The sequence below is a fragment of the Bipolaris sorokiniana genome (genome assembly GCF_000338995.1).
Source record: "Bipolaris sorokiniana ND90Pr unplaced genomic scaffold COCSAscaffold_2, whole genome shotgun sequence".
Lineage (NCBI taxonomy): Eukaryota > Fungi > Ascomycota > Dothideomycetes > Pleosporales > Pleosporaceae > Bipolaris > Bipolaris sorokiniana.
In genome coordinates this window covers 2,251,776-2,275,243 of record NW_006911896.1, presented here as the reverse complement: position 1 = coordinate 2,275,243, position 23,468 = coordinate 2,251,776, and the positions used below count along the sequence as shown (strand labels likewise).

The window sequence follows — 23,468 nt, the reverse complement described above, 5'->3', positions numbered from 1 at the left end:
CATATTAAAAGTGAGCGCCACTGTTGAATATTGGAGCATCTCACCACCACAGCAAGTCTGTTCAACCATCTTTGTTTTCTTCTTTCTTCGTTTTCTTAATTTTTTTCTCTTCTCTTAATTAATATTTCTTCATAACGCCCAGGTGGCTTTTATTATTTTCAAAATGACGTCCGGTACTGTCACTTCTCTTTTCCTTGCCTTCTTGAGCTGTACACAGGTGTTCGCTCAGTCGCAAAGTGTCCAGTACAACCAAGTACTTAATGTCAATGGCGATGTAAGTATTTAGTCATCAGGTCTTATGGATATCTTCAAACTGACAAGCATAGATGAAACTTAACTCCTTTGTCTTCCCCGACCGCTCCAAGGTCGAGACCTTCTCCCAAAAACAGCAACAGATTATTGTTAATCAACAAAACCCCTCAATCCCCGCCAACCAGGTTGTTGGCACAACCGGACAGCCTTTCGTTGCCGTCTCACCCCAGTCAATGACCATCAGCACCAACGGTGCAACTGACCTGGTCGGTGGCCAGATCGAGATGGCCATGACAATGCAGAACCTCCAGGGTGTAGCAGTTCAGCCAGACAACACCTACGTGGCCAAGCTTTCACCTGATCGACAGACTTGGATGATCCAAGAGACAATGAGGATGGTCAACACCACTGACATGACTGTTCGCATGGTCAAGCGTAGCCAAATGGATGGCGAGTACATGGTTGTCGGTCGCCAGACCGTTGAGACCAACACCGTTGTCGTTCCCTTTGGCAGTGATGGCAGCACCTCTGTCGGTATTCAGGGCACTGGTCTCCAAGAGAACGAGTTCCAGGATGGCTTCAGGATGTCTATCCGTGCTACCCAGCCCATGACCATGAACGTTGATGTCAAGGATGGCATTGACAGCAGCATGTTGGCTGCTCTCCAGGGCCAGGACTCCGTCAACGACTACCGCTACTCGGTCACCACCAACCTTGGTGCTGTCGTCCCCAGCCTTAACCAACAAGTTACTGTCGTTCAAATGCCTAGTAAGTCTTCCTGAAACCTTTGTACACCTGTTCACAGGCTAATGCCTCATCCTAGTCAACGCTGTCCGCATCCAGAAGATGATGCAATCAATGGGTGTCCCACCTACTGGATCCGTCGCCATCGCCGTTGCTCAGAGGAGCGTTCTCCAGAACCCTGGCGGTGCAACTGGCAGCCTTGGTGGAGCCGCTACCACGCGCCGTGGTCTCTCCCGCACTGAGTTCAGGAAGGAGATTGCCCGCCAGGTCCAAGGCACTACCCCTACCACCAACCAGCCCAACCCCGTCGCTGCTCAGCTTCTTCTCGCACCCACTTTCACTCCCGTCCAAGCTGATGCCGTCCTCGACATGTCCAACATGCGCATTGCCATCCCTGTCCGCCAAATTGACGGAGAGTACATCCTCACCATGCAAGTCATGGGCGGTGCCGCTGGCGCTGCTGCCCCAGCAGGAGAAGCCACTCCCCCTACCGGCTCAACTGCTACCCCCGCCGAGGCGCCCGCTGGCTCCAGCCCTGCTCCCTCTACCGAGTCTCCCTCTACTGCAGCTCCCGCCACCGAGTCCTCTGCTGCCACCCCCAAGACCCCCGAAGGCGAGATGCCCACTCTCCAAGCCCCTACCAACGGCACAGAGTCCGCTGCGCCAGAGTCTGCTAAGCCCGAGACTGCTAAGCCCGAAGCCGCTAAGCCCGAGCGCCGCCAGGACAACAAGGACAAGTACGGTGACATGAAGGCTCCTCTGGGCTCCGTCATCATGACCATGAAGCAAATCGATATAATGGCCGAGATGGACATGTGGGGCGGCCAGGCCCCCATCACCAAGATGATGAACGAGTATGTCAAGGCACAGACTGGAAAGGATATGGACCCCATGAAGAGCGATGCTGGTGATGCTGCTGCTAAGCTCGTTGTTGCATAGATGATGCAACAGGTGATAGGTGAGGGTTTGGTAAGAGAGGATTGGGGGGTTTGTAGGTGATAATATGTGTATATGTGAATTGGATAGTTGGATGGATAGATGAGAGGGTTGGTGGAAAGATGTAATAAGGTTGTGAATAGTGGATCAAAGGGGTTGAGTTTGCCTTGCTGGTTTTTTGAGATAGTGGAATTTGGTATGTGGTAGCTGGTATATATATTACAAAATTCAACGACAGGAGCATGTTACAAATGGCGTGGTTTTGCATCTTTGGCTTGGTTTTGTGAAGACGCGGACACGCTTATATACTTTGCTCACATATAAATCATGTTGAAGAAAAGGGAGGACCGTCTTATATTTTCATTTCTTCGTCTCATGCTGATGTTAACTTTTCGAATCCTCTTCACATAACCTCAAGGACTGGACAAGAGGGTACAACTCCCCAGGCGTTTATCCGTTAGGTGATCCACGCTTCTTATCCTCTATCGACTCTCCTCCTTCCCTCTCCTTCCTCCGCTGCGCAACATCCCAATTGTACACACGCGCGAACGCAACTTCAAGCGTCTGCAAAACCTCATTAGCCACTTACAAACCCCCCCAAAATAATAACTTCAAAAGAATCAACCCAAAGTAAAGAGAGAAGACATACCGTGATCTGTTCGCGCAAGAAATCCAAATCCTCCTCACAAGTACTCAAGCTGTGTCTTGCTGTGGCCAACTTCGATTGCAGCAGCTCCTCCGCCTCGGGTATGGGGTACGCGAGCATAACGTTTGCACCAAGCCAGAGGTACACTTCGTCTGTAGGTGGGACCTCTGCTTTCGCATAGAGCGTATCATTCAATTCGAACGTTGTCTCCAGCGGTTCAGAGTCGTCCTTTCGCGACTTGAGGAAGCGGACTGTTTCGAGTGTCTTTTGGATATCGGGGATCTTGTCTTTGAGACCAGCAGCTCGTCTTTGTGTGTTTTGCTGCATGAATTGGTATTTTCTGGGGGTTTAGATGGATTAGAGGGTGGGTTGGGGGTAAGGGTATGAGTGGAGGCGTACGAGATCATCTCTTTGAAGTTGTTGATGGTGGATTCCACCTCGGAGCGGTCAGTCACATAGTCTTCTACTCTGTCGATGAATGGAGCCACAGGGATACCCCGCGGGTTTGCTATAAGGGTGGCATTATGTCAGAGGGAGGTCGTGGTAGAGGGACGTATCGGTATACATACTCGCGGGCTCGCTGTTGAGATGTTAGCTCTCTTCGTATTCAATGGCGGCATAGAAGCTCTATATTGTTACTGACCTCCCGGCTTTAGCTACATCCGCCATTGCGCCTTGGACTTGTAGACTTTAGCAGTGCGCGTTGTTTGTTTCGCGCATCGGAAAAACTGCCCCGCCATGTCCGCTCTTGGCACCTAGTATATCTCCACCCCGCTTACCGTTTACTCTCCCCGCCCCGCCCCCAGCTCTACTTACCTTCTCGCTTATACCACGGGCCTTACAAGGATCTCATATGTACCTGTTTAGTCATGTTAAGCTAATTATACTGTGATCTCAACACTTGGCACATGATATGCTGACCCCTGTAGTAGACGCCCTACACTACCGAACGCTGCGCGCCCTTGAGAGGAGCGTCTCCACACCATAGTAAGTATCAGGATTACATGAAGACTTTTCTCCGGAAATCCCTCAGGAAATCTCGGATCCTTTGATACGTAGGATCATGACACGATGACAGTGTCGCTTGCAAGGACGCTATCTCTGAGGCGCTCACTTCCAATCAATGTCAATGCGGCCTCCCGCGTACGTGGCTGGACTTTTCTAGCATTCGAAGAACTGTAGGGCCATGCCCAATCCTGCATATGCTAACAACCGATAGCCTAGCGCGAATAATGGGCATGCCCATGCGCCCTATGGAGATAGTAACCGCGTCCCCGATCTTGGCATCATAGACTATCAAAGGCTACTGCAAGGCCGACGTGAGGTAAGATGTAAGCACATATGCTGATGGCCCGCCTTCAGCTACGTTGAGAACCGATCCAATTACGAACGAGTCCATTATCCTTGACCAGCCCGCAGACCTGTCTGTAACAAAACACGCCACAAAATTAATCATCAGGGAAAAAAACGTCACCGGTTTTCCCGTGGTGGTTGCGATCAGCGGCTGCATCCGCGTCTTTCGCACCACTCGAGGAATAGCTGTAGATGACCTTGGCCCTGCACGTTCGGGCCTCCTCACTATTCTCCGAACATATCAGCTCGCGGCATCCTCGCTAACTGAACCTTCTGTAATTGCATTCGGTCTTGTCCTCATGCCATGCCAAATATGGCCCAATCGTCAATCAGGCAGAATCCCATCACACACGTCTTGACTCAGCCTGCTAACGCCATCACACCAAGATAATTTCGCCGCCTGCGGATACACCCGGAGCGTTCCTATGTACGCGCCCTGTCTCAGATAATAATAGCAGACTTTGGTTTTTCGCTCTGCATACTTGATCGTATCACCTTTTATTATGAATGCGGTATCATGAGTTTCTTGCATACGAATCACATGTAAAACAGCCATTACCGACCAGACTGTGCTTTCCATTATCCATTTCCGGAAAGCTGTTTTGCATAAGGCTAGACATTCGATATTGATCGACATGATGATCCACGTATTCCTTCAGGCATGCAGCATTCACAGCAGGACAACTGTCAAACGGTTTCTGGGGATCCCTACAATTAGGCCTTAGACATGATCGGCGAATTCGCTCCCTTGGGCTCCTTTACAACTTCATTCAATGATTCATAGAAACATCAGTCCAACTCGGTATCGTGTTTGTGATAAGATGGCTGGGCAATGAAGCTGTAAGGCGTCTCGTACTATGTTGTGCCACTTGCATGACGTGGCGCATCCTCGCTTGCGAGCTGAGCAGGGCGATGTGATAACCAAGCATGCGAGTGTATACAGTGGAGCTTAAATGCGCCTAACGAGGCTATGTATCAGGCAACCCGAGGATACCGCTTAGACCTTGTACAGTGACTTTGCTGTAAACGCAACCGCTTCCATGGTACCACTTTCTCGTACTTGAAACCGTTCAATCGGTGAGTACAACGACTCGTTGAGCTGACATGCGCTTGTTGAGCTTCGCTTCGCTTCATATACCATGTTCTGAGAAACGGCCTGAGTGTGATGTGTCACTAGTTGCCTTAAGCGTGACCGCATAGACGGCTGTCCAGTGACATAGCTTACGAGGTCACGTGGTCAACCTGTCTTCTGGAACGTGAGGCTGACCGGAAGCGCTGTGCGTCGCAGCGTTTGATCGGCGATTTCGAACCGAACACCCGGTGAAGGGTTTGTTGGAACCACACGGCTAAGGTGTTTTGCCTGGACGACCCGAGGAAAGACAAATTGCAAGTCCAAATGGACGTTGAGATAGGTTCGGATTAAGAGCAGTGCAGTGCCGAAAATGCAAGTTATGACCCGTAAATTGCTCATCTCAGTATCTTGAGACTACATTCTGTGACACAAAGTGATTAAGTCTCTCGAAATATCTCGTAGTATAGGGTTGTACAACAGAAAAGTAAAAAAAACCAGGGTAATTCCCGAACACTCGGCCCAAGAAGCAGACCCTGGAGTCGTTTGTCCGACAATCGAACTGCACTTCATCGGCACCGATACTCTGTCGCCCAAGCCCCTATATGCCGGCGTGATAACAAGCAAAACCCAAACCAGCATATTTCGCGAGGGTGAATTGCATACCAAGCCAAAAAACTGGAATAGCGTTGCATATCGAACCCTGAAATAGCACACACTGCTTCCAGTCCATGGAAAACTAAACACCACAAACCCGGAGATCTACTACTCCAACATACAGCACAGCAAGCGAAGTCTCACACACTCGTATCCCCAAACACACACCCAATCTAAACCCAATACCATACGATCCATCCCGCCCGTCCAAATGGCCCCATTCCCGACGGACCGCATCTGCATAGATGAAAGGCTGCATGGAAAGAAAGCCTCACCTATCCGGCAACTTACAGCACCACCACAAGCCACCCTATCACATACACCTCAAGTCAAAAAGCCACAACAATCTAATCTCTTATAGCCAAAAACCCTCCTCTCTTTTACCGGGCGGCACCCGGATGATCCAAGCGACCCGAAAGAAAACAAGTTTTTCACCATAGGTAGCCTGCATTGCATTGTAGTCGTATCGCAGAGGACGGGATTGCAGCAAGGAAAAAAAAAGGCAGGATCTGTGTGGGATATTTGGATATGCGGGCATTTACCCGTTCGCTTGGGCTGGTAACGAGGGTACTTGCAGCCAGCTTCTTGGGGAAGGGGTCCTCATGCAATGCGGGGGATCAGGCTGGCTGGGTAAATTGTAGATTTGCCGCGAGAGAAGGAGGAAAGAAGGAAAGAAGGAAGGAAGGAAGGAAGGAAGGAAGGAAGCGGGGATCGAAGATCATTGTGTTTCCGTGAGGGTGGGCTTCAGTGTGTAGCTGGTTGCTGGTAAGTGTGTCCCGAGGACCTGGGGAGAGCCGGCCGATTGGTGGGACAGATGCAGTTTCTTGGTACGATCATGTATATGGGTTGCGGAGAGAGGGTGGGGTAATGCTTTGTTCTGGATCTAGATATGGATATGATCTAGATGAAGGCGTGGGGGTGCTGTGACACCATGATAGATTGAATCGCTGGCCATCTTAGTAGAGCTTGGAAGGGTGTGCGAGAATCCGGGCTGCGGAGCCGAATGATAGAAGTGATTGACTTTTCTGTGCAAGATAGACAAAAGAATCGGTTACCGAAACGCGATGTTGGAAAAGAGTGCATGATACACAGCGTGAGCTGGATCATGCTGTGTAAGGGCTGGCGAAGTAGACAGCTCTCCAACCAAAAGACAATCAAAGATAACAATCACATGTCACAAGGCAACAAAGACCAGATTTTATGAAGTTACCCTTGCATTGCGGAAGCCAAAACATTACGTACAGAGCGAGACTATCAATAATCATAACGGTGCGTGAACATAGGAAAGAACATAAGCCAATCAAGTCGTGTGCGGGAATGTCGAATCAAAACCCAGAAGATTCAAACCCCAAACGCCATCCAGTCAGGCCACCTCGCCAAAAACTTTACCGTGACCCCGAAACCTGCGCCATGTGATATCTTAAATGCCATACTGGCAAAGAAGTGAAGACAATTCCAACGCCAACATCTCATTACTCAACACTTGAAACATAACGAGATGCATGCAATATGCGGTGATTACAATCGAGAACATGGAGAACACAAAGTCATCACAGCTTGAGACCTTGCTGAATGAGCTTTCCAAGCGTAACACCCTGGTAGATAGGTTAGCATGATGTAGGGGAAAGATAGATAGCGAAATGACTTACGTGATCACCCTTCATCATAGTGAAGTGGTTGCCACCCATGACGGCGTACTGGAAGTTCTCCTTAGGGAGAAGCTGGGCCCAACCGTTGTCAGAGAAATCAGTACGGTTGTTGAGAAGCCACTTCATGGGAGCTGGGTCCTCTCCCTCACCTGGGGGAGGGCGGGGGTCCTCAGGGTTAGGGCAGACACCATCTGTACACCAGATGGCGAGGACAGGGGGAGCGATCTTGGGGTTCATGGGGGTCGGGTCGTAGTCCTTGAGGTTCTGAATGGCAGATGCGAAGTGAGGGAGGAGCCATGAAGGAGTACCGCCGGGTTTTCCAGTGCCAAGGAGACCAATCTGATCGAAGAAGATGTGAAGGCGAGCGGGGAGAGGATCAAGAGCGACTGGGCAGGGAGCATCGATGAGAACGAGGCTCTCGACCTTTTCACCGGCGTTCACAAGTTGCTGAGCGACCTCGTATGCCATGACACCACCAGCAGACCATCCACCAACGAGGTAAGGACCAGCTGGTTGACGGCGCTTGATCTCGTTGAGGTAAAGACGGGAGACACCCTCAACACCACAAGTCCATTTCTCAGGGCATTTCATGAATGGGCAGTTAAGTCCATAGACAGCCATGCTAGGAGAGATATTGGGGATGGAGATGTAGCTAGTCGCGCTGCCAGAACCGTCGGGGACCAAGAAGAATTTCTTGGTGGCGGTCTTAGGGTTACCTTGAAGCAAGACAGAGGAAGCAGGAGGCAGGTTGGAGACATCGGGGAGCGAGGCGAGCTTCTTGTTCACCTCAGAGAGCTGAGGGGCCTTGGAAGAAGCCTTAGTGGCAGGCTTCGCAGCCTTGGGCTGAGGACGCATGCCAAGCGCAGTCTCGATATCCTTGATTGTGACGTTGACGGTAAGGAAGTCGGCAGGAAGATCGCGACCGGTAGCTTCACGCATGGAACCAAGGATAGTAAGACTCATGAGGGAGTCCATGCCGATATCGGTGAGGTCAAGGTCGTCGGTGATCTCGGAGACATCAACGCCCATCTCTTCAGCCACAAGCTTGCGGGCCAGGCTGGCACCGCCCTCAGTGGCAGCCGAGGGCTTGATGTCATCATGGCCGTCGTCGCTACCGGCGGAGCTGGCAGGAGTGCTGTCGCTCTGACCAGCAGGCGCCTCGAAAGGAGTAGGCGCGCCAGAAGGCTCGTCGGATGTGACCGAAGAGTCATCCTCGACGATGGTAGTGCCATCGAACTGAGAGAAGTGCTTCTTCAGTTCACCAACAGTGGAGCAGTCGGTGAAGAGAGTGGAAGGAATGTCCATGTCGAGCTCCTCACGAAACCTGGCAGAGATGGTCAGAGACAGAAGTGAGTCGACTCCAAGGTTCTCGAAAGCAGCCTCGTCAACGAGCTCAGACATGTCGACATCAATCTCTTGGGCGACAATGTTCATGACCTTTGAGGTTACACCGGCGGGAGCAGCAACCTTGACAGCCTTGGGAGCCTTCACTGCCTTGGGAACGGCTGCGTGGGTCTTGACAGGAGCAGCGGTAGGAAGAGCCTTGGGAACAGGCTTAGCAACCGCCTTGGCAGCGGGAGCAGAAGCGGCCTTTCCGGCGGGGGGCATCATGATGTTGAGAGCGCGGCGAGGAATGTTCTGGAACTTGAGACCCATGACCATACCAATGATCTCAGCACCGTCCATGATGTAGACATCACCAACAGAGATGTTGCCAGGAGCAGGTTGCATGCGAACATAGGAGCGGTACTTCTTCTCAGGCGAAAGCTTACCGGCAATCTTGATAGATCCCCATCCGTGAGAGATGTAGACGGAATTCTCAGAGTCAAGGTGGTCGGAGGCATTGACGATGAAACCCGAAAGATGAGCAAGAGAATCGATCCAGTATGGGGAGCAGAGGAAATCACCATCAGCCTCGGTGGTCTGGAACTGAACTGAAGCAGTAGCCTCAGTCTGTTTACCATCGAGGATAACTTCTTCCATACCGCGGTAGTTGTCGGCATAGGTAACAAGAGCCTTGAAGAGCTTGTAGGCCATTCCACGGAGAACCTTGTGGGCGGCGCCAGTCGCAAGCTTTTGCTGGAGCATGTCGATCTGAGACTGTACCATGTACTGGATGCGACCCCATTCTTCCTTCCAGGCGTTGACATCTTCGTACTTGACGATACCAACAGCGTGCTCGGCGAGGATCTTGGAGCCATCGGCTGAGACGGTGCGGAAGGTGATCTTGACTTGGCTGGTTTCAAGGTCTGCGTTACCCTCAATCTGCAAGTGCTGGCCAGTAGCAGGAGGAGGGTACTGGGGGATGAGAGTCTTGGTAACCTCCATTGAGCAGACATTGAGTCCTGGTGTTTCAGTACCAGGGCGAAGCTGCTGATAGAGGTAATCGGCCACAGTCATCGCCTGATCAGCGTATAGGGAAGATGGAGTAAGAGGGGTACCGTTGACTTGGTGACCAGTGATAGTAGCCTTCAACTTGGGGTCGGATAGGTCAGACTGGACAACAACGGTGCCAGAGTTGGCATGGAGATCCTCGCGGACAATCTTGTGGCAAGAAGTTGTCGACAGCTTGGAGGGTGCCTCCACGACTGGTGCCGCCTCGATAGCGCTGACTGCAGGTGCTGCCTGGAGAACCTCACCCTTGGTAAGAGTCCAGTTGTTGTGGTAGTCCAACCAGTACTTCTTCGAGTCAAAGGCATAAGTAGGCAGAGTGTACATCTGGTGGGCATCGTTGAAAAGCCTGTGGTACTCGTTGAAGTCGATGTAGACACCAGCCAGGTACATGGTGGTGAGAGTGTTGGAGAGGGTCTTCCAGGGGTCCTCATTACGGCGGAGAGATCCGGCCGCGACGGGGGAACCACCAAGAGAAGACTTGACCATACCGCTGCAGACAGGGTGGGCTCCAACCTCGAGCCAAGCGGTCTTAGCATCGAAGAGCTTTTGCTCCTGACCGTTGGTTAGAGCAGTCCAGAAGTTGACAGTCTCGCGGGCGTGACGAGCAAGGTAGTCAGGGCCAATGATGCCAGCCTCTACAATGATGTCCCCATTAAGGGGCGACATAACCGGCACAACAGGCTTGTTGAAGGTGACCGAGTCAGCGGCAGCCTTGAACTTCTCAAGAATAGGCTCAACCTGAGCAGAGTGGAAGGCGAATGGAACATTCAGTTTCGTCGACTTGAATCCCTTGGAAGCAAGAAGCTCGTTGGTTGAGTCGACAACATCAACGGTACCACAGAGAACGGTCTCTTCAGGGCCGTTCATGCAGGCAATCTCGGTCATCTTGTCGCCCAAGGCTACCTTGATGGCATCAACACTGCCCTTAACAGCAAGCATGCCGTGAGTGTTGGCGGTACACTCTTCCTCTAGGATCTGAGCACGGCGACCAACCAGGAACACCATGTCGCTGGCGGAGATGACGCCAGCAACGTGGAGAGCCGCGTACTCGCCAAGGCTGTGACCAATGACAGCGATGGGGCGAACACCCCAAGCACCCCACATGCGAGCGAGAGCAACTTGAATGCAGGCCATACCAAGCTGGACAACTACTGGGGAAAGGGTAGCAACGTCTGCGCCGGTCAAGAGCGGCAGAATCGAGGGAAGAGAGTGCAGACGAGCAAGCTTGTCTAGCTGGTCGATATCGTTCTTGAAAGTCTCAAGATCCTCGTACAGCTTCTGTCCGAGGCCAGTGTACTGCGAGCCCTGACCAGTGAAGGTAAAGGCAGTCTTGGTTGGAACCATGGGCAGAGGGCTGTAGGTATCCTTGAGCTGAGCACGTAGGCCATCCTTGACCTTGGACATGTCAGAGACGCAGAAGGCAACGCGGTAGTTGTGCTGGATGCGTCGAGCAGTGGTAGTGTAGGCCAAGCTGGGCAGCGTAACGGATGGGTTCTCATCGACGAAATCGATCAAGTTGTTGATGTTCTTCTTCAGCGATGCGATAGACCTAGCACTGACAGTAACCATGTGCATGGTGCGAGGGTCGACACCCTTGGGTTCCTCGGGAAGAGGACCGTCCTCAAGGATGACAGCGGTGTTTCCACCAGCAGCAGAGAAGTTGTTCAAGAAGATCTTGCGCTTCTCCCCACCCTTGCGTGGCCAAGCAACCTGAGTGGTCTCAATGTGCACGTTGCGCTGTGCAAGATCTTTGGGGAAGGTCTTGTTCATGACACCCTTGATACCTACATTGGCAGGAATAGCGTTCTTCTTCATCATCATCAAGACCTTGACGAGAGAGTTGATACCAGAAGCAGCTTCACCGTGTCCGATGTTGGCCTTGATGGCACCCAAGTGCAGAGTCTGCTCGGGGGTACGCTGGCGGTGGCGAGGAGCAAAGGCGTTGGTGACCGAGGTCATCTCAATTCCATCGCCGGCCTGGGTACCAGTGCCGTGCATCTCCACGTAGCTAATATCATGAGCATCAACACCGGCGTTGGAGAGGACCTTGTTGTAGAGGTACTCTTGAGCACCAGCGTGAGGGTGGGTGATGGAAACGGCCTCGGCACTGTGGTTGGTGGCAGCGCCAAGGATGCAACCAAGAATGTTGTCCTTGTCAGCAATGGCATCCTCATAACGCTTGAGGACGACGGAACCACAACCGTCACCACGGCAGTAACCATCAGCATCGTTGTCGTAAGTCTTGCAGCTTCCAGTCTTGGACAAGAACTGGCCCTTGCTAAGACCGGAGAAAATGTCCGGATTAGTCAGGACATTGAGACCACCGGCGCAAGCAGTATCACAGTCACCAGCCCAAAGGGAAGTGCAGGCCAGCTGGATGGCAGCAAGCGAAGAAGAACAAGCAGTGTCCACACTGTAGGAGGGACCAGAGAACTTGAAGTAGTAGTTGATGCGGCCGGGCGCGAACGCCCTCACACCACCCGTGATGAAGTAGGTGTCGATGTTCTCTGAAGCGTTGATCTCACGCCAATCGTCCGAAGTTTGACCATAGAAGGTACCAATGCGCTCGAGTTTGGTCGAGGGAGTGCGGTTTGGTACGTATCCAGACATTTCGAGGGCTTCGTAGGCAGTTGTGAGGGCTAGACGACCCATGGGATCAGTCTGGGCAGCCTCACGGGGAGACATGTTGAAAAAGCGGGGGTCGAATAGACCGGGCTCGTCGATGAAGCAGCCGTAAGGGGTGTGACTCTTGTTCTTGCCCTTGCCTGAGGGGTCGCAGTGGGCTTTTGCGTCGAAACGGTCTGCAGGGACTTCGCGGTGGACATCCAGACCGCGCTCGAGAAGATCCCAGAGCGCCTCAGGGTTGGCAGCACCGGGGAAACGACCAGACATACCAACAATGGCAATCTTGTCGTTCTGTGTACGGCCACGGCTATCATGGTCGGCTGGCACCCAGGCAGACTGGTCGCGGACGGTGATGGCTGATTGGCCACCATTCTTCAGCGCGGATGCGAGGCTGTTGGTAATGGATGTTACACCGAATGCGGAGACAGAGCACTGTGCGTTGGATGCAGAGGTGACCTGAGAGACAACCTCAGACAGAAGGCTGTCCCATCTCACAGGCTCAACAAGCATCTCATGAAGGGCAGTTCGGACCAACTCCAAAGTGTTGGTAGCAGTCTGGCATTTTCCAGTGGCTGCCGAGTGGACGAGGGCGACTGGGCGGAATTGCTGCAGATGCCTAATGGCGTCCTTGTCGAGGATACGGTCGATATCCGCCTGGGAATACAGGTGAGATGCGTGGTAGGGCGCATATACGGGGATAGGCACACGAGCACTGGACTTGAAAGCCTCCTTCTCGAGAAGGCGCTTCGTGGTAGCAGGCGGGCCGCTGATGGTTAGCGCCATTGTACTAACGGCGCTAATGTAGGCCTGAGCCAGGGTCGGTATCTTTTGCTCCTCGTGGAACGCAGCGATAGCGTCCTTGGCAGCATCTTCAGAAATGTTGGTCACGATAGTGGACCACGAATCTTTGGAGGTAGAAGATTGCTCAAGTGCCTCCTTGGCTGCACCAACGCAGGTGCCTGCGCGGAAAGCAACCCGGACAGCTTCGGTCGCGAGTGGGAGAAGCTCACTCAGTGACCTGGCAGATGCAACGACAGAACCTGCAAGGAGACCGGTGCAAAGACCGACAACTCGAGTGTTTGATGGATTTGGAAGCTCTGTTGGATTCTCGGCAAAGTATCTGAAAGGTCAGCGGGACACTTGACAAGCACAGGAAAAAAGGCTCACCCGATGTAGTGCGCCAACTGCGCAATGGTAACCATACAACTCTCAATCTCAGGGATTTTCAGTCCCTTGGCGTAGTATGCTTCCACAAGATCCCATGTTGTCAGGAAGTTGGGGATTTGGTCTCGCTGTGTTCGTGGCAGCTTTTGCACCTCTTCGCGAATCACAACGCTGATCCGGTCGAGAAAGGTCGTCAGGGTCGCGTTGTTCTTCCAGGTACAAGCCTTCCGCAGGAGCGGGTACTGGTCGGCGGTTTGGTCTCCGAAGATGAGGACATCCATTTTGGCAAAGGGTATAAAAGAAGAATTAGAAAAAAGATGGAAAGATGCAGTAATTCGGTGCCGAAAAAGGCAGAGTAACCTCGATGGTGTGTTTAGGAGGTGAAAGGGGTGGGCTTCCAAAGTTAATGGAAGGGTAGTTGGTGATATATGAAAGCGAAGAGCTCCAGTGTCGTATGACTTAGGCACTTGATGCAAGGGTAATGGCCCAAGAAACTGGAGGAGGAATGGTGGGATAGAAAGGGATCTGGGCTTGGAGGTACTCGTATATGTATGTGATCAGCCTGGAGTGATAGGCGTAAGATGTCAAGAAGGTGGTCAGGGCGTGGATCGCGCGATGACAAGCACAGTGCGTGCCGGATCTGTTACAACCCATGTATTGCGGAGCGAAGTACTGCAGAAACGTATTGACGTGAGAATCAGTGTGGCCCGCGGACTACTTCCCTTCCTGGATAGTACAGCCATGATTCCGAGGATTGATGGCGTGCAGATGCCGGCTGTGCGTCCGAGTAAGCTCGCATGCCTATTGATAGATGGCGCGCTAGACGTGGAGACCAGCGGCTGAGATATGCAGCCAATGCATTGCGGATGATAGTACTTAGAGATGAGACGTGGGGACGTGAGAAGCGAGGGCGCTGTCTCAACTCTGGTCTAGTGGCTCGGATCCCCTCCCAAAAGCCGGGGTGGATAGACGTCGAGTCCGTGTGCTCTACTATCAATTACAGCATCTTCCAAGCAAATTTAGGCTTAGATCTATGCAGTCAGGAAGAATCCATTCTGGTAAAGTGTGCATGCTGGAGCTGCTTGAAGCGAACCCTGTACACATGTGGAAGACTAGTGGGTACAGGCATCACAGTACAGGACCTCCAGGCAAACCAAGACCCTCGTGGCAGTTCCGTGACACAAGACTGTGGGTGCTATATTCTTTGGATTAACAGCTTGTCGTACCGAAGTGTTCCAGATAGCATGTATGTGCTATGGGGCGGATGGTGAGGTTGACGAGTCAATCAAGACCTGGTAAATCATCCGGTGAGCGATCACGAACGTTGCCGGATCTCTGTAAGCGTTTCCATTGCCACGTATGGAGTACTATGATGCTACAGCGTTGTTGGCTCCGACCAAGCTCCTGGAGCCCCCGCTCGGACTTATGGCTAGGTGAGCACGCTGGCTGGGAGGTTCAGCATGAGGCATAGCGTACGTCTCGGAATGCCTGGAGCTCGGCGTCTCTTAATGATCATCAGAGCGCCAGCTCATCGGGTCGCCTACTTTGGGTTGGTCTGAAAGCAAGCATAAGGAAAGCAAGCATTGCTTTGGGCGGATGGTTGATGTGGATATTCGAGCATCCAAGCGCCCAAAGCCACCAGCCATGGGAAGCGCGCCGTTGAGACGCTCATCTCTACGCCCGCCTAACGTTTGCCTGGCGTCAATCGTGGCAATTCAAAGGCTGAGCAAGCTTGTTACTCCTGTGAATAGTTACAGTCAGCCATGCCCCATTTCACGGCTTCCCCAATACCGACGCCACAGGCGGTACTCCGGGCTTACGAGGGGAGTAGCATATCTAGAACTGATAGGCTAAGTCGAGGAACGCCTGACGATAGATACGAGCTTGCATCGCTTGTTTCTGTGGGGCGTAAGGTTCTGGATAGTGTGCGAAACCAATCGCCTACGACCTTGTACGGTCATGGTAAGGGTGAGTACAGGGCCAGACGTGCTGATGGAGCAATTTTTTGTTTCCTATCTCGACAGATACACAATCTAGAATCCAAGTACCGTAGAGCTGGCATGCGGGGGACAGTGCGGGTGGTGGTGCTCGTGATGGGGTGTATTTGTGATTACGAGGTGACGTTCATTACGGAGAGCGGAGAACCGAATAAGCAATGGGAAAATGATCGACAAGCTTTTTGCCATCTGGCACCGCCCGCCAACCCTACGACCCAGCCACACACGACACATGACACCCAACCTTGGAAACAGAGTAACGCCTTGTCCCTGACAGCATCAAACAGATTACATCAACATGGGAAACACTGCCTGCATGTTCTCATAATAGCAACTCAATCTACAACACCGTATTTTACGAACACAGTTGAAACAGCCCGCACCAAGTGTTAGGGCGGTGGTACGTAGTGGTGGTGGCGCCACCACTCGCGTAGTCGCCAGGTCGCAAAGGCAAAAACTCCTGGCATGCATTGTGAGAACCCTGAAATGGTTCGTCTCGACACATGTTTCACCCCTCGTATCCACCCCAATCTCGATAGATACTCCCAAAAAAAATCACCGCATGCGTCTGATACTACGTCGGATCCTGAATGCGGTGAGGACAGCTACTGAATTCGAGTTTCCCATGTGTACATGGGCGCGGTCCATGCCCCTTTCTGCATCTACTTTGCTTTTCTCGAGCCTTTTACTTGGTTTTTGATGCCAGACTCTCTAGTCTCCGTACGCTTGTGTTTTCCCCAAATTAGGATACACCTGCGTGTGCCACACTTCCCCGAGCCTCTAACTTTTTACGCGCAAGTGTCTTGTGCTCCTGGATCTTGCTCTTTCTGGAAGTCGACATCCATTGACGCTGGATCGCACTACAAAGTCACGGGATATTCTTTTTCCAACAACGCATACACTGGCGTCAGTCCTGGGGGTAAATTAGTCGCCGACTCGCTACCTTATCACCAAGTCTTCAAGCCAGACTGTCCCAACACTTGGCAAGTCTTCAGGCATGTGATAATGCCTATAGGCTAATAATCAATCAGAATAGCCACTTCGTTAGACGCAACATGGAAGTCATTGCACGGATGAGCCAGTACAAGCAAGGCGATATGCTCGCATCAGCTGTACCATCGGCCCCTCTCTCTGACAAGTCACTCATCCGGGTACATTCTGCGGCCTATGAACAATATCTCCTCTTTAGCACATGTCATCCTTCTTCACAGTTCACTCTACAACCATAGTCATCGCCAATGTTCCACGTCTTTTGCTTGTGCACGGTGCGTAATGTAGCTGCAGTCCAGCGTGGCGAACATGCACAGTAAGTCTTCCGCATGGACGCCGGAACTGACGGTATACAGATTCTAGTCCAGCCCCTTGATGCTTTACGCGGGCTGATAGATGGCACAAATCGCCTTGCGGGAATTCCGGCTCGGCAGCTAACAGTGCAAAATGCGGGCATTGACCACTGGGAATAGTGCCGCTGCCGAAGAGTTGTAGCTTTTCCAGCCCCATTTCACTCCACGCAAAAGCCTCACTGTCTGGACGATCGAGCCACTCGGATCAGTCAAATCATCTGCTGGGGTTTCTTGGAATGTGGCACAAGTGGGGCGGGCATATCTACGACATTGCCTTGAACGTTCCATCAGCCAAGCCGAGTGGACGGCGCCCAAGGTACCTTCGTATTTAGCCCGAACGTGTGGTCGTACCCGGCTCTCGGATTCCTCTACAGATGTCTTGGATAAGATTGACACCTGAATTGCGCAATGGGCTGGAAGTTTTCCAGGGTCCGCATTAATCGGATGTCCGAAACTCGCCTGGAGACTTTTTGATCCTGCAAGTTTGCAACAAGCAACACTAACCTCACGGATCACATCCACCCTTGGCTTTGTGTGCACTTTGGGACCGCGACAAGAGTTTGCATGATCGCTTTGCGCTATCATCTCCATGGCGTCACCCCCGTGCTTAGACCACTTTTGTAATTTCTCAACACAAAACGTGTCTTGCACACGGATAAGCATCGGGTCTAGTAACTCCTCAGCAACGGGCCGCAACGAATGACATGAGCGGGCCGAGTGACAACGGTAAATATCGATGATGCTCGCATCTAGAGTGTCGCTAAGCGCTCCTCTGGCGTCCAAGCAGATGGTTCGCTGGCGACGACTCCCGTCCCACGGTTTTCCATGGCAGCGGGACGGAACGTTGTTCAGAAGACTTGAATAGCTGCCCACTACGGGAAAGTGTGCCATGCACAATATATTGGCATGTTAGCACGAGCACGATTTACGATTTGGATCTCGCATAGCGCATGTTTACTTTGAACGTTTGTTCGCAGTTGAGGGGCGGGGGAGCCTGCGGAGCCTTGTTCCGCATGATTTAGCACAGACACCCCACGCATGAGAGATGTTCTGATGGTAAGTGGATCCAGCGCAACCCAAGTCGCACGTTTTAGCGCTCCGGTGCTCCAATTGGAAATCCGCTCGTTGCGGCTAAATGGATCGCCCCTTAGTCTGCCAGGCCTTAATTGGGGGGGCATCAAACGGCTGCTTGGCAGCTCGGACTAGCGCGGGCGTCCGCACCGAACCGTCGTAGGAACACCGATTCCACATGACATGACATATTGGTGTCAAGAGGAATAGGTAGGGAAAAATGCCGAGTAAGTCTGTTAATGATCCTTCCAGAACTGTTTCTAAGATGGCAGGGTGTTGCAGTAATCATGGGCAGCTCTGCCGTCATGCAAAGATGATGCGGGATGGCAGCAGTCCGTTTCGAAGCAGTCTTCTGTGCTACTACATGCAGGCCCATTGTCTTCTCTTGCGACCCTTGGGTGAGAGGCCTGTAGTCAGGGCTAGGCTTCAGCTGACACGTACTATGGCGTGCGTAGAAGATGCAAGGTGTTCCGTTATGCCCGACAGGCTACCTCGATTTCCAGTCGTCATCCCTATGACATTTGTGAGATTGTTTCGTGCAGCAAAAATCGTACGTAATACTGACACGGGATATACCACTGCAGTATGAAGAGATAGTACAGTTTTTCTGTAAAGAAGACTCGCAAAATTACAGAGGATGAAAAAGGATGTGGTCAGTCAACTAGGGAAACTTACCAGGGAACCAGGATAGCAGAAGCCTACGACCAAGGATCTATCCTTCCACTTCTTTACAAATAATAATCAAGGGTATCACATCCACGTGACTAACTAGATCAGTAACCTCTCTAGGATTAACGACACCCTAGATATGGGAGTAAGAGATATCCTACCACACACATAACCCCATCTTCCCCTAGTCGTTATCCAGATTGCAACCCCCCACCATATCGCCATGCCCTAGAATGAGCGCTATTCAGAAGCGTTATCGATAATTTTACAAACACATCATGATGTTGATACGCGAGGGTAGCGGTAACCTAGAAGGGGTGTTTCATGACGTTATAGACTGTGGGGCCGGATATATGACGCGGTCATGGACTTTTCGAGGCTACACGGAGGCATTCACACAACATCACAACTTCCTATTTTGTAATAATTAGATTTAGATATGTACAAGGAGAATAGGGCGTGCAGGGTATGGGTGAGGTTGATTGATGCTGCATGGTGAAAACGGTAAAGACCATTGGATCGGGTTTCCAGTACTGTGGATACCGTCCTGCCTGAATATCTAGATGCAGTGAATGGGTTAGAGTTGTATCTATTGGCTTCTAGATGTATGCCGCGAAGGTTGTCGGGTGTGCGTGTATTCCACGTGGGCATATTGGAATAGGTAGTGGCATGTTTTGTACGATATGAACGATGCACACGCAGTGAGATAATTTACACTCAGAAAAATAAATTCTCTTGTTTTCTACGTCTTGTAAAAATCGGTAAAAACAGGCATAACTCTAATGACACATATTCGTTTGTTTCATTTCGTTGTGTAACGTCTAGTAACAATGCATTTTCATTAAAATTCTTTTACAATCAACCAGACAACATGCGATGCCAAGATTCAGCTTCTGGAAAATAATCATGTACAATGATTTAATACATTAACATATCCATTCATCGCTATGAACAATTCCATTACCAAATTTCCAGTTCTCAGATCTTTTTTTTCCCTCAAAAGAAACGTAACATAACAAACAACAAACCCTTCCTTTCTACAGCCTCAACCCATCGCCTATCTTACTCTAACACGGGAATCCCCGCCATCACCATAAGCACTTATTATCGTGACTCCAGCCATATTGCCACATCCCCAACTTTTCCCACGCGTATCCTGTACCACGCCTGCCCCCAGCCCCAGAAAAAACAAGAACAACAACGACAACGACATCACGGCTCTCCAACTCTACTCTCCATTTTCTAGCCTCTCGCCTCCATCATCGTGATCTACAACCTCCCCAACTTATCCACGTAATCACCCACCTTCCCATTACACACCCACGATCTACAAACACCTACGTAATCCCCTCTTATTCCCCGTCCCGCATTCTTTTTCCTTTTAACCCAGCCAGCCACAATTCATATCTCAGAAAACCAAAATTATCCCAGCAAGAAAAAAAAATGCACAACATGCCATTGTCCCCCCTCCCTTATCCCATTCCAACCCCTTTAGCACAACCCCGTCAATAATACGACATTCTCACACCAGTCCGAACGCGTATTTCTTCCCAGCATATGCGGGGAAATGTAACGTAGAAATTCCGTGTAACATATATACAACGCCGAAGACTTCCGGGTAATACTAGGTTGTTCGAGAAAAGAGTATGGGCGGGAAAGAAAGAGAGAGAGAGAAAGAGCCACGTGCGCGGGTGTAACGGGAGCGAAGGGGGGGTTTTCGAAGTGCATAATCTAGCTTGCGCGTACGGCATGTGGAAGAAGGATTTTGCGGTAATACGAGAAGGAATGGAGGGGATGGGAAAGGCGGAAACTGGATGGGAAGGGGAAAGGGGAATGTTGGAGGGTTACGTATTTCGCGGCTGTTCAGGTAGATGTGTGGTAAGATAGTTAGCGGGATTCCGTCTGGTTGTTTTTGGATGTTTCTTATGGTAGATGTGTATAAATTCCATTTTCGTTTTTTTACTATTGGAAGCGAGGACACAATGCGTGATACATTTAATCAAGTAGCATGATTATGAGTATTTCACTTTGGGGGAGCTAGATTAATGCACTGGTGTAGTGTGTTTAAGAGTTTCGAGACCAAGCATTGCTAAGACTAATAAATTCTCAGCATAGAAAGGGAAAGCGAGTGAGTTTAGCATCTCAAATGGGAGATATGTAGCTTATGCGAATGTTCAAATATTTCAAGATCATTGTGATTGTATATTTCAACCTGTACAGACAGAACAATAAAGAGTTTTTGATAATTGTCTTTCATCTTGTAACAAAAATGCCAATTGGCAATTTTCGAGAGAAAGGCATTTATTTTGGAGTTTACAATATTCACAGAGAAAATGGAGCAGTTCGGCAACTTCTCGAATGCCACGCAATCATCAACAAGCCTAGAGATAGAAATTTCCTAATCTGTCAAACGCACCATGATACTGAACAGGGAACCGTTGTTTACTCTATTTCCAGAAAATAGGCTATGTGAATTATTCTTAGATAGAAACACATTGAACATCAGGCAAATTTAAATGCTGACACTGGAAAGTGTTGCTATAGGGCGACTATTTCCAAACTCAAGACGCAAGTTGTTTCGCATTGAGAAGCAAAACGTACTATCCTCTTATCTAAGAATTTGACGTCCAACAAAAAAAGATCATCCTTTGACGCCCTGCACGCTTCTTACTTTTTTGCTGAGTGAGAGAGCAGTGTTGTATGACGAGTGCATGCATCGATTTCTGCATAGCCTGGGTGTAAGCGCACATCGAAAAGCTCTGATGATAACCGTTCCCTTGGGCTTGCGGAACAACGTGTGGAAAAGAGGCGGATACCCTATTGGCCTAGTTGAAGCTAGTCAAACATTACCATACGCATACATTACATGTAGATGTGCATGCAGATAGATGGTGCTTAGCTAGCGGTGCTGCGGCAGGCAAACGCGATTGCGACGTCTCCATTGTCGGGATGAACAGGATGGACTTTTGGTTGTCGTGCCGATGGCTTCTCTTCAGAGATTAGCGAGAGCGGTAGGAACGCCCGCGTAGTGGGGAGCGGCGCGGGAAAAAAAAGATTGAAACAACATATGATGCAGTACTCCGTGTGTGTAATGACGGAACTCCTTTGGCGCTCTGCACGTAATCATCTAGAAAACGCTGCAGCGGGAGGGCGCAAGACGGATTCGCCTGTCGCTCGCGGCGTGACTCGGCGTCGCCATCTGGGCTCTGTATGGTATACACATGCAAAAGCAAAACTTTGTATCGTTGCTGCTTACCAGTGCGCAACAAGTGAGGGGTGATTCAGGCCCGTGGGGTTGGGGGGTTTCCAGAGGGTCAGCAGAAATGGCATTGCACCCGCAGGCTAAACTGTTTTGCCACTGCATATCGAGCGACCAGCGGACGGATGTGGCACGTTGTATGGTTGTTGTGGCTATCACTTTGCCGTTTGGGATAGCTGATGATGTAGAGTAGTGAGGCTTGGGAACGAGGGGGAGTTTGTGGCTACTGGGGCCAGCGTTCCGGGCGCTAGTCTGGATTGGGCGCCAACAGCTTAGCCACCAATATTGCTATACATAAGCCCTGCATAATTGTCATCACTGCTGCTTGCGAATGGATTGTGCGAAAACCCAGGTAGTCATCTTCTCGTGTGAAACCCACTTGTGCCCCATGGGCCTTTTTCGTGCATAGCCCCGGTCGTGCGAGGCCTTGGACGACGCTTAAGACACATGCTGTACTGTCAGGTCAGTGAGCATCCAGATACCGAAGTGTAGTCGCACCTCGTGGCACGCCGGGCCTGGACTTGGACTGACAAGCGCCGTTCACCCGCAGCGGGCCCTCTCGGCAGCCCAGTTCCAGTTACCACTGCTCCGCTCCCGCCTGCTTTCCCCGGCCAATAGGACCATACGGATATTTTAGATGCTCTGCTCATACTTTGGGCCATAGCACGGCCTGAAGCATACGAAGCCTCTGCATAAAAACGGAAATTGCCCAACTAATTCCATCTCAACACGGTGCTTGACTGGGTGACATTAGCCCACTCTGGTTTGCTGTGATGCTGGGTAACAGAGCGTCAGCTCATGCGGTAAAACCCAGCGCGTGTGCCTTATCGTGGATTACTCGACGTGTTTCACCTGCAGGATCCGCATAGCCTGCCAAACATGTCTCGCTACCATGTGTCTGTGCCAGTGAGCCTGATATATCCAAAATAGTAGCCTGTGTATGTATGTATAGTCTCAACAGGGTTCTACGCTCGCGTTTCGTCAGGGATAGTATGTCGACAAAGTCGTGGTTGGCACAGCATTCACGGATCTGGTTTGCAGTGCTAAAACAAGTGGCCGCTTTGGTTGCGGTTGCAAATACGATGCATGCAGCTGATCAGCAAGCCGTCAGAGGAAGCGGCAGTAACAAGCTGTACCCTTATCACGACATCGCCACGCCGACACGGACAAGACTCGTCTCTACTGGCGAATTGTCGTGGTGCATCCCAATATGGCGTCGTATCCGTGATTGCACTTAATCTGGCTCCCTGAGTCGCCGGCCGCTGTAGAGTCTCGTACCGAGTAGCTAGAGCGCCCAAGAAATATGGGTAAAGTAGTCGCCATGATGAATGGCGTCATAGGGAAAGACATGTTTGCTCTTCAAGGGAAATTGCAGTCAGTCTAACGGTCAGGCAGGTAGGGAGACAGACAGTCAGGCAGTCAGGCCAGCATTGATTACCACCGAGTAAGGAATTTGAAACAGTAGTCCTGGGGCGTAATGGCAATATGTGGGGTACGTATGGTGATTGGCGAAACGACTGGCAAAAGCCATGGACACCAAAGACGGGCGTAGCGTGTTTCTGGAAATGTTTGTACGGTCCATTCTTAGCAGCAGGCGGCTGTGCAAGAGTCTCAGGCATCCCGTGACGGACGGGATAATG

The 23,468-nt window shown here is 51.1% G+C and overlaps 6 protein-coding genes across 6 annotated transcripts; 2 read left to right on the top strand and 4 right to left on the bottom strand.

The window, feature by feature from the left end:
• Positions 1–32: 32 nt before the first annotated feature.
• Positions 33–2,195, top strand: COCSADRAFT_109443 (uncharacterized protein). Its single transcript, XM_007698024.1, has 3 exons — positions 33–274; positions 327–1,020; positions 1,076–2,195. The coding sequence occupies exons 1-3, from the start codon at positions 164–166 to the stop codon at positions 1,933–1,935; spliced, it is 1,665 nt and encodes a 554-aa protein (XP_007696214.1). The 5' UTR covers positions 33–163; the 3' UTR covers positions 1,936–2,195.
• Positions 2,196–2,245: 50 nt separating this feature from the next.
• Positions 2,246–3,402, bottom strand: COCSADRAFT_33550 (uncharacterized protein). The gene is made up of 5 exons (XM_007697380.1): positions 3,222–3,402; positions 3,148–3,158; positions 2,978–3,086; positions 2,582–2,918; positions 2,246–2,496 (listed from the first exon to the last, which is right to left on the bottom strand). The coding sequence occupies exons 1-5, from the start codon at positions 3,245–3,247 to the stop codon at positions 2,383–2,385; spliced, it is 597 nt and encodes a 198-aa protein (XP_007695570.1). The 5' UTR covers positions 3,248–3,402; the 3' UTR covers positions 2,246–2,382.
• A 3,805-nt stretch (positions 3,403–7,207) lies between these two features.
• PKS1 (polyketide synthase PKS1) lies at positions 7,208–13,770 on the bottom strand (the record flags this gene model as incomplete). Its single annotated transcript, XM_007698023.1, has 3 exons — positions 7,208–7,252; positions 7,307–13,445; positions 13,493–13,770. The coding sequence occupies 3 exons, from the start codon at positions 13,768–13,770 to the stop codon at positions 7,208–7,210; spliced, it is 6,462 nt and encodes a 2,153-aa protein (XP_007696213.1).
• A 2,985-nt stretch (positions 13,771–16,755) lies between these two features.
• COCSADRAFT_350377 (uncharacterized protein) lies at positions 16,756–17,939 on the bottom strand. The gene has a single exon (XM_007698022.1). It carries the CDS (start codon positions 17,718–17,720, stop codon positions 16,911–16,913), a length of 810 nt encoding a protein of 269 aa, XP_007696212.1. The 5' UTR covers positions 17,721–17,939; the 3' UTR covers positions 16,756–16,910.
• Positions 17,940–20,020: 2,081 nt separating this feature from the next.
• COCSADRAFT_275271 (uncharacterized protein) lies at positions 20,021–20,501 on the bottom strand. Its single transcript, XM_007698021.1, has one exon. It carries the CDS (start codon positions 20,318–20,320, stop codon positions 20,075–20,077), a length of 246 nt encoding a protein of 81 aa, XP_007696211.1. The 5' UTR covers positions 20,321–20,501; the 3' UTR covers positions 20,021–20,074.
• Positions 20,502–22,631: 2,130 nt separating this feature from the next.
• On the top strand, positions 22,632–23,178 carry COCSADRAFT_275247 (uncharacterized protein). The gene has a single exon (XM_007698020.1). It carries the CDS (start codon positions 22,773–22,775, stop codon positions 23,064–23,066), a length of 294 nt encoding a protein of 97 aa, XP_007696210.1. The 5' UTR covers positions 22,632–22,772; the 3' UTR covers positions 23,067–23,178.
• Positions 23,179–23,468: the final 290 nt, after the last annotated feature.

What these genes read in the sequence shown, in the direction of transcription:
- COCSADRAFT_109443 (XM_007698024.1), top strand. Translation starts at nt 164, where the DNA reads ATGACGTCCGGTACTGTCACTTCTCTTTTCCTTGCCTTCTTGAGCTGT. An exon ending in TACTTAATGTCAATGGCGAT is followed by an intron (nt 275 to 326) that starts GTAAGTATTTAG and finishes TGACAAGCATAG; the next exon opens with ATGAAACTTAACTCCTTTGT. An exon ending in TACTGTCGTTCAAATGCCTA is followed by an intron (nt 1,021 to 1,075) that starts GTAAGTCTTCCT and finishes GCCTCATCCTAG; the next exon opens with TCAACGCTGTCCGCATCCAG.
- COCSADRAFT_33550 (XM_007697380.1), bottom strand. Translation starts at nt 3,247, where the DNA reads ATGGCGGATGTAGCTAAAGCCGGGAG. An exon ending in AACTTCAAAGAGATGATCTC is followed by an intron (nt 2,919 to 2,977) that starts GTACGCCTCCAC and finishes CTAAACCCCCAG; the next exon opens with AAAATACCAATTCATGCAGC. An exon ending in TCTTGCGCGAACAGATCACG is followed by an intron (nt 2,497 to 2,581) that starts GTATGTCTTCTC and finishes GAGGTTTTGCAG; the next exon opens with ACGCTTGAAGTTGCGTTCGC.
- COCSADRAFT_350377 (XM_007698022.1), bottom strand. Translation starts at nt 17,720, where the DNA reads ATGGCACACTTTCCCGTAGTGGGCAGCTATTCAAGTCTTCTGAACAAC.
- COCSADRAFT_275271 (XM_007698021.1), bottom strand. Translation starts at nt 20,320, where the DNA reads ATGCCGTACGCGCAAGCTAGATTATGCACTTCGAAAACCCCCCCTTCG.
- COCSADRAFT_275247 (XM_007698020.1), top strand. Translation starts at nt 22,773, where the DNA reads ATGTATAGTCTCAACAGGGTTCTACGCTCGCGTTTCGTCAGGGATAGT.